At 34.4% G+C, this 9,919-nt stretch overlaps 1 protein-coding gene across 1 annotated transcript in view; it reads left to right on the top strand.

Moving 5' to 3' along the window:
• PGM2L1 (phosphoglucomutase 2 like 1) overlaps window positions 1-7,714 on the top strand; it is a 51,158-nt gene extending 43,444 nt beyond the window's left edge. Inside the window, exons 13-14 of the mRNA XM_016161451.2 lie at window positions 237-370; window positions 2,088-7,714. Coding sequence (XP_016016937.2) covers window positions 237-370; window positions 2,088-2,190 — 237 coding nt within the window. The 3' untranslated portion in view covers window positions 2,191-7,714. The remainder of the gene's footprint in view (window positions 1-236; window positions 371-2,087) is intronic.
• The last annotated feature ends 2,205 nt before the right edge of the window (window positions 7,715-9,919 follow it).

Below are 9,919 nucleotides of genomic sequence, written 5' to 3' on the forward strand. Positions count from 1 at the left end.
TTGTTGTGCAGTAGATCTCTAGAACTTTTTCATGTCACTAAACTGAAACTCTGTACCCACGGGACAACTCCCCATTTGTCCCTTCTCCCAGCCTTTGGCAACCACCCTTCTACTTTCTGTTTCTATGAATTTGAGTATTTTACATACCTCATATAAGTGAAATGTATTTTACAACTCTTGGAAATGAAAAAGTTACCAAGTGTCATTAAGCTGTTGCTACAATTAATTGTGCATAGGTGCTGCCTGTGAGTAAAAATAGCCAAATGATTACATTTACGTTTCAAAATGGCTGCGTTGCTACTCTTCGGACAAGTGGGACAGAACCAAAGATAAAATATTATGCAGAGATGTGTGCATCACCTGACCAGAGGTAAGCATTGACTTTATACACTCACTCTCACATGTGTGCACATGCCTTATTGACATATAACTCTCATCCCATATAACTCACCCATTTAAATTGTATAGTTCAATGGTTTTTAGTGTATTCAGAGTTGTGCAATCACTACAATCAATTTTAGAACATTTTCATCACCTCTAAAGGAAACCCCAGATCCATTAGCAGTCACTTCTCATTCCCCTCCCTCCTAGTCGTAGGCAACCGCCAATCTACTATCAGTCATTATTGATTTGCTGCTTATTCTGAACATGTCATATAAATGGAATCATATGTTATGTGGTCCCTTACGACTGGCATCTTTTACTTAGCATAATGTTTTCAACGTTAATCCATGTTGTAGCATGAATCAATACTTTATTCCTTTTTTAAAATTTTTGTTTTAATGGTTCAATAATATTCCATTGTATGGATATTCCACATTTTTAAATCCATTTATCAGGTGTTGGACATTTTGGCTATTATGCATAGTGGTGCTACAAACATTTGTGAACAAGTTTTTGTGTGGACCTATGTTTTCATTTCACTTGGGGATATATCTAGGGGTAGAATTGCTGGGTCACATGGTAGTTCTATGTTTAACCTTTTGAGGAACTGGCAGACTATTTTCCAAAGCAGTTGTATCATTCGAGAATTCAATTTTAAAATGTTAGTGAATTTATATTCCTGGGAAAACTCTCTAAGCTTTAACTATTATGTGATGAACATAAAGAAATGATCAACAAATAATTTGTTTATTACTAAATACTCATTTTCTATATCTAATGTGATTTCACTTAACCTGCCAAATTTATTTCCTTTTAAGAGTATGAATTGTGACTAAATTAACTTGACTTTAATAAACATACTTAAAGGCTATTTAAACTTATTGAAAGTAGTGCCTCCTGTAATGTCATCATTGATCAGTATATTTTTCAAAAGGAGATTTTTTTGGAACTGCCTTCAGAGCCTAATGTATATTATTTTTTATGTCCCTAAATCTTTGAATTTAAGAGTACATTTTATTTCCTTTAGGGAGTAAAAAAAGCAGAGTTTAAAGTAAACCAAATTGGGTAATGCTATATTTTGTTAAAAATATATTTGGTTTAAAATAATTATTAAAGTAATAAACACTAATTTGTTGGGTAGTATGTGAAATGACTGCAAAGGTAGTTTAAAAGAGCCTTTCCTAGAAATGTTTTGGGCAATAGCAGCTCTACAGGGGATGGCTTTGAAGGGCACACTTGTAAGTGCACATTTATTTTTTAAACATCTCATTCTTTTAGTCACATTCCCCTCTTCTACCTGAAAGATAGGCTATATCATCCCATAATATCTGTACAGGCTGTTCTTCAAAAGTATTTTGGGAAGCCATTCTCTCTTAACATCTGGTATCTCTGTCCTAAGCCATTAAGTCACCTGTCCCAGGAGAAATCTTTATCTATACTATATATAACTCATCCATGTACTATGAACCAAGGCTCTCCTCTTAATGCAGTTCAACTTCAATTAGTGATATTGATGTTTTCTTTATGTGTGGTACCCCACACTTTGGTCTTGTTTTGTTTTAACTGAGTGAATTTCTTTTTCGTTTGCCAATCATTTAATTAATCCCATCAGGTATATGCCTTCTTAAACAGTTATAACAATTTAAAGAAATTTTAAGGCTATGAAAATCAAGAATTTCAATACTTTTAATCTTTTCCCTTAGTGACACTGCCTTACTAGAAGAGGAATTGAAGAAACTCATTGAAGCTCTGATTGAAAATTTTCTTGAGCCCAGTAAAAATGGATTGATCTGGCGTTCTGTTTAGTGGACACCAGTACAGCATTACCTTGCGCTGGCGAATGGAACAGGACAACCAAGAACTCCATGCATTGAGTTCATGTTAGCATTCTCTATCATCTGGCCAAGTATCTTTTTTCTTTTATCTTCTTTCTTTTTAGTTGGCTGAGTAAACAAACTATTAATTTGAAATGAAAAGGTCTGGAGAGAAATGATTCAAATTTTTTCATGGTTTTGAACAAAAGTCATTATATTAAAAGTATTATAATAACATGTCATTCTTCCTTTAACAGAAACAGAACAGTGCAAAACTGAGTTTTCTTATTAAAATGTGAATAAGCTTAGTTCAATATTCTTGTAATTGTGTATAGCATGGTCTTAAAAAAAGGCAGATAAATGTTATATAATTGTAGAATTAAGAAAGTTAATGTATGAAATTGACAAGAAAATGGCACTGTTCTCAGAACATTGTGGAAAAGTGTCATTGTTTCATCACAGGTATTAACTTACAAATTAGAGTATTTGAAATAGAGTATTTAGCATTTCCAGCTTAGAACAGATGTACAATATGTGATTTTCAGTTCCTCTGTTTCAGGTGCTCTTGGTGCAGTGTAAATTTATTGTATGTATTTAAAATCCCGACATTTACTGAACATAAAACAATAGTGGCAACACTCCTAGTGGCTTTGTTATTGTCGAATTTCTCAGTGCCTTCTTGGGGTATGGTGTGAATTGAAGCAGCGTTTCTGCATCCAATATAATTTAGTCAGTTAATTTCAGATAGTTAAGGAAAATCTTCCAAACTACATAGGTGCTTCCCCTCCACATTAAGTACGTTTGCTGACTTTAAAATCTTATGAATGTAAATAAAAACGTTAATAACAGTAGGCTCAGTGTGACTGTAGTTAAGGATCTTTATGTTAGAATTAAGTGTCAGTTATCAGCTTTTAAATAAAGAAAAAAATCTGAACTGACAAAAGAGCTCTGAACTTGTTTAAAAATCTGACATTTGAATTACATTTTTATAAGTAGACTTATTCCTTTATCAGGTAACGCAATACCAATTTTACTAAGAAATAAAACATTCAGTTTTAGGTGTCATGAAACACTAAAATTAAATGTTTTAATACTAAAGCCCAGTTTATCCAAACATCTTGTTGGCTTCTGTAGAATTTCTGATCACAAGAGTACTACTTATCTTTTGTAATGTGGAAAAAAATATTAGAAGATCACTTTGGTTGATTCTGCAGTCTTCCAAAAAAGACAAATGAGAAGCTCTGTTTAATCTTCTTTAAGTATATCCTGTCATAAGAGCTCACAGAAAACTTAAACACACGTGGTATAGCTGCAAAGTAACAATAACAAGACTGGGGTATGATCATACTAAACAAATTGCCTGTGGGAGATAATGAGTATTAGAGAATTTCCTAAAAAAATATAGTAATAACAATAAGAAGAAGAAGACTATAAAATTTGAACTGATTAGGGTATTTATTAAATCATGGTTTGGTTTGTTGGAGCTATCAGCTAACATTTGGTTGAAGCCGTATAATCCAAATATAATTTTCAAATTATTGTATTGCCACTATTGTTAATTTGTTCCTTCCTTACTTTCTTGTAGCTGGATGTTTTATGACTGTAGATAATAGACAACTGGCTAAACGTAGAGCACCGTATTTCTGAATGAGGTTTTTTTCAAAGGCTTTGCACTCAAGAAGTTATGTATAGAATTTTTGTTTTATTTGCTTTTAGGAATGTAGACTGTAATTTAGGAAATGGCCTATATTCTAAAAAGTGTTATGAACAATACTATATATATAGAAAATATGTATATTTAGTTTTAGTGTCTGTGTTTCAGTGACTGAAAAATAGTGTGGAACTAAAATGATAGAATAGCCCATTCATAATTACTAAAGCCACATTGATTGTCATTCTATTACAGAGAGAACAGTTTTATTTGAATGCTTTAATATAATGCAATATTTAAGTCATCTTAATAAAGGTGAAAAGTTATTAAAGCTTAGATTCTTATCTCAAAAATTTTTAAATCCAAAGTTGAAATTAACAAAATTTTACAAATGTTCCCGAAAGATATAAATTGAGATAATTATTTGATTCTAGCTAAGCTCTCAAGTTTATCTGAGCATGATATTTAACATGAACTTGACATAAGTGAGTGTACACTTGCCTAAGAGTAAATTCAAGTCAACCAAGAGAGACAGGAGTGCTGGCCAGTAGGTCTCAGCCTTGGGCTCTGCATTGTTTATCTTTTTCTTTATGAACCATATCTTTATGAACATTCTCACTGAGCGTGCAGATCAAAACTGAGATTTTCTAGAGCTTTGGGGAAAAGAAAAGAATTAGTGGGGCAAGATCAAAGCATAGGTTGGAAATAAACAGTAGTAATAAACAATAGAAAGGTCGCTAAGGTGGCACAGAAAGTACTTCTTGTGAAGAACAAACTTATCACCCTAAATATAGGGAAAAAACTGACTGTGGGCAAGTTTTTTACTTGTGTTTATTTGTTCAATGTTGAGCAAATAGTGAACCTTTCGTTTTCCTTTATTAGTGACCACTACAGAGACCAAGTTTTAAGAGATGAGAAAAAGTATCCCTCTGACCGATTCAGTTCCTGCAAGGATGTTGAGTCTTAGGATCAGATGGGAACTGGGGAGGGGATATAGCAGAAATAAAAAGGAATAAAATATAGATTGGGAAATGAACCTCTGAGGAAAAGTTCAAAAAATTAAGATCATTTAACACTGCGGAGGAGAAAGCTGTTGAGATAGTTTAATAAGTTTTAAGTTGTTGAGTTTTTTATTGAAGGACTTAAAGTAAGAAGTAATACGAAAAACTGTTCACCATGTCCAGTGAGGACAAAATAAGAGGGACTAAGGATCTTAAAAAAAAAAAGTTTATTATTTAAGAACTTGGGCAGCAATCATTAGAAGCCTTCTGTTTGAAATTTTTTTATTTTTAAGAGAATAAAAATTTTAAATATTAAGGGATATATACTATATGGCTTTTAAAAGTTCCTTCCAAACTCTTTAAAAAACTCAGGTTGGAACAAAGATGTCATAAAGAGCACCGAAAGTAACATTTGAATTTCACTCCATATTTAGAAGAATTTAGTTCACAAGACAGTTTTTGTATATATTGAGTGATAGATAAGTATGAGTGCAGTGGATAAAGACCTGCTTAGATGTTATTTTTAATTTAAGCTGACAAATCGAGACTTGAACAAAATTTTGTTCGTTTTGAAGAACGTATAGCTTTATAGGATATTTGAGGGGTTTGTTTTAAAGTATTGTTACTTGGATGTAGTAACTTCAGCAGGCAGGTTCTAAGAGATTGGATACTGTGGAATATCTTTATATAGGAAATAGAACTATTTCTTAAGCGGATTGCTTCTGGAATTGATGTAACAAAGATATTAGCTGGAGTTTAATGGAGAAATTGTTCTACGAACTGCTGCTATCGGTATTTCTTTCAGATATTTTCCATTGTTGTTTATAATGCTTGAAAAATCTAGATTCTGCTTGGATAAATTTAATTGTATGCCTTTTTCTCTCTACCTCCCTTTCCCTATATGCCCTCCCACATTTTGTTACTGTGAAATGCTATTGCCCTATTACCTCACTGACAAGAAATCTTATCTGTATCTTTCAGAATGCTTTAAACTTATTCATAAGCTAAGTTGGTTTATAGACTTTTGGTTATTTTCTTATTGTGAGAATATTTAAGACATTGTAAGAAGTAATTTAAAATCTATTTCATAACTTTTTTTTTTTTTTATCTGTCTGGATACTATATGTTAATTTATTATGGCCTTTTACAATTCACTTGTTTTCTGATATGGCTCTAGAAACTGATGAGGAAAGAGTCATACTAACCGAAATGAATGTCAATTGATCTAGCATTTTATTTTCTGTTTCCTTGTACTTTGGGCATCCAAAGCACAAAATTTGAAGAAATATTTTTTCATATTTGTCCCTCCAAATATCTTACCATAAGCCATAAAGATTCTGAATGGGAAGAAGAGAATTTCTCATCTGACTCTACACAGCATGACTTTATCTCTAGTTGGAAATAAAGTTAGTGTTGACCATTGATTACTTTAGAATATTCCTCACACTATTATATTCATTACGCCATCTATTCTCTTTATTAATTAAAGACTATGTACTTTAAAAAGAGAACATATGATGAGTAAAGTGACGAAGGTAAGAGCAAAGCGACATAGTTAAAGTTTGCTTCTCAGATTTTCCCACCAGCATGACCCTAAAGCAGAGGAGCATGAATGTGTAGGGGAAGGGGCCTACCACTCGTGAAATTGCGTGTTCTGTCTTAAAAATGTAAGCGAATTTTGCATTCTCCATAATAAAACTGTCTTAATATGAAATGATTCCTTCAATCTTCACCAGAACTGGTGCTGCTGGAAAAGAGCACCACGTTTATCACATAGCCTCTGAGTTTTCTCCCCCAACCTCCCCTCTTCAATTGCTGCATATTCCTGGGGGTTCACACACCGATTCTCATGTGAGAAATATAAACATGAAACATATCTAGGGTATTCCCTGCTCTTTGAAAGTTGAACTTTGAAAGTATTCATGTCAAGTTAAACTGACCTGAAACAGTTACGTTACCACCGAACTTTATAACGTAGTCAGAGGTGTTGGCCTGTTTGTTCTCTTTAATTAGTTGGCATTCCTTGACTAAGAAGGAGCACCCAGCTCTCAGTTCCCTGGGAGCAGGGATCATGGTTTATTATTTTTCATATTCACACCACCTAGTATAGTACCTGTTACATAGAGTGCTTAATTATTGATAATAGTAATAAAGAGATTTTATTTTAAAGAAGCAAATAGTTTTAGAAACAATCAAAAATATTAATTTTTAAATTCGGCTTTTAAAACAATTCTCATTATTGAAATTTATAATAAATAATGTTTATTAAGCACATACACCCTTAAATATTCAGTTTCTTTGGAGGAAGCAGAGCATATTCCTATTTAGAAATTGTGTGTAATGCCTCATATTTTACACTCAAAGCAAGGGATTGGCCAAAAAGGCTAGAGAAGTGTTTGTGTAGATTTAATATCATTAGTAAAAGTACCATTTTGAACCTACTAGTGTTACCTTCCAAGTGAGTCAAAACTGATTTGATATTATTTGATATATTTTTGTCCTTTATTATAATTCAGCATATTATTTTAAAAGAGCCACTCAAGCAAGAGTCTGCATTTATATATATGGTGAGGCTTTCTTATTATAGGCTAAAATAAATTCTTTGTATACGTTATTGTATATGCCAGATAAAATATATGCGGTTAAGAATGAATTCTTTTCCTGACTATGTAGCCGTAGTTCAAAAGTGTGCCCTTGTTTTAACAGTTTCTGTCAACATCTTCCCATTTTTCCCCCATGAGAACACCAAGGTGTATCATAAGTACTGCCTGTAAGAATTTGCACTTTAAGTATTTGTGTGTGGATTTCTTGTGGTTTTAGCCAAATGAAGTGTTATCAGTAATAAATAAACTGGTGTCTTTATAGGCATGAGTTTCTGTGTAATTTTTAAATCTTAGATACTGTGTAGTTCATAAAGTTTGCTATCCAAACTGGATATGTTTTTGAAATATATGCATGGCATACCTTAAAATCTCCTTTTAGCCAAACAAATATTCAGGCTCATTATGCAATAAATATTCCTTGATTGGTTCATCAGAAATCCCAGAAGAAAGAGTTAATATTAAAGTTCTTTCCATCCTATTTTCCTTTCCTTCAATTGACCTAATTCTTCTGCCCACATTAGCATCTGCTAACCTAATATTGTTCATAGCACATAAATAAGTGAACGAATAAATTTTGGTATTCAAATTTAGTAGTATTTAGTATTATTGTCTCCATAGTCTCCATGAGTGTAGTTTTTTTCACTACTTTATCACTGCCTAGAACAAAGCATGGCACAGAATAGGTGCCTAGTAAATATTTAATGAATGAACTCATGTTTCTGCCTACAGAAGAAGAACACTAAATTCTTGATTCTGGGTATGTGCAGAGTTGCACATGATGAGAAACATGCAGTAGTAATAGCATCAGGTTTAGAGATTTATAAACCCATTAATTAATGCCTCATCCAGGCATCACCTACTTTTTGGGGCCTCTGGATCATCTCTACTCATGTCCTGCTGAAAACTCGAGCTCAGCATTTTCTTCCTGCCTTTCCTCAGTGGCCCCATGTCCTCCTGTTTCGAAGCCTCCACATTATCTTTGATTTCTCTTGCCACTGGAAGTGTGCTGTTTGATAATTCTTCAAATAGTCTCTGAGGGTAAGTGCAAGGCCATCGGCCTGAAACCCACCTGAACAGGGACCAGGAAGCTAATTCAACCTAAAATAATAGGACTGTTATCTTCCCCAAAGGAGAATTGTTGATGTATACATAAATGGAGGAGAAATTATTATAAAAATTAAGTCTTTGATCTGTATGCTTCTGCTTCATTCATTCATATTATAAATATTTATTGACCTGGAAATGCATAGGTACCAAGGGCACACCAGAGGGCTAATAAGTAGGAAAAAAAAAACCAAAAAAAAAACCATGACAACCATGTCATTGCTAGAATAGCCTGTTCAGGACACCTTTCTCACTACCCCTGCACCACCAGGTGAATCACCTTTATTTATTCTTATGTCTTTCAATTCAAAACACCTGGAGAGAAGCCCCAGTTGGCTGGGCTTTTGTCATATGCTGCCTCCTAGCTGGAACTAGAGGCTGATAAGGGAAGGATTTGACCCCCTCAGCTTCCTTCTGAATGGTAGTGGGTGGCAGGCCACTGCAGTTAACCCTTTCATCAAGGCACAGTGGGCGAGAATTAATTTACCAATCAGGAAATTATGTTGCAGACAAGAGGTGACAAACATTCACTACAGTGCTAGAGCAGAGAGTTGGAGAATAAGTAAAAACTAGGCAAAGGAAGAGAGGAGGATATCGTAAGTATAGAGCACAGCATGAATGTGCAGAGAACCATAAGGGGTTTGATATTGCTTTGTTTGGGGTAGGGACTTAAGTGGAGAAGGGGCAGAGGGCCCTGAGTGCTATGCTGTGGAGCGGAGCCTTTAATCAGCAGGTGATGAAGATCATGAAATGATTGAAGCAGAAGGTCTCTAGGAGATGATGGTGGGTGTGTGGGAGATGGTATGAGAAAATCCAGCACTGGAAAGAACCTTAAAAAACATCTTTTCCAACTCTAATCATTTTCTACAGTATGACTACCAAATGGGGAGATAGAAATCTTCTCCAGTGACAACCTGCCAAAACAAGTTGCTCTCTTTCAAAGAAAGGCCAGTTGAGAGCTCTTTCCTGTGTTCAGTTGAAATCAGCTCCCGGCACCTCCTACCCTTTGGCTGCACTTGGAAACTCTGTGTTACACAAAAGTCCATTTCCTTTTCACTCAGAATATTTTCCCTCAGTCTAAATATGCATAATTCAGTGACTTCCTTGTATGACCAGTTTTAGGTCCCTCTCACCTTCCTGATCACCCTATGGACAGTTTTCAAAGAGCTGGATTCAGAATTAATATAATGTCCTAGAAAAAGGGGTACCAGCCCAGAGTAGAAAAAGGTGGGATTCCTACATGACTTGTGGGCAGCACAACAGACATGCCAGGGAGGAGGCTCTTGCTGCAGCTTGCTCCTTGACACCACTTTAAGAACAACTCCTCCTTTAACCCTCAACTCAAGCAGCATCCTTTCCAAA

Source organism: Rousettus aegyptiacus, unplaced genomic scaffold (genome assembly GCF_014176215.1).
Source record: "Rousettus aegyptiacus isolate mRouAeg1 unplaced genomic scaffold, mRouAeg1.p scaffold_m13_p_5, whole genome shotgun sequence".
NCBI classification, from domain to species: Eukaryota; Metazoa; Chordata; class Mammalia; order Chiroptera; family Pteropodidae; genus Rousettus; species Rousettus aegyptiacus.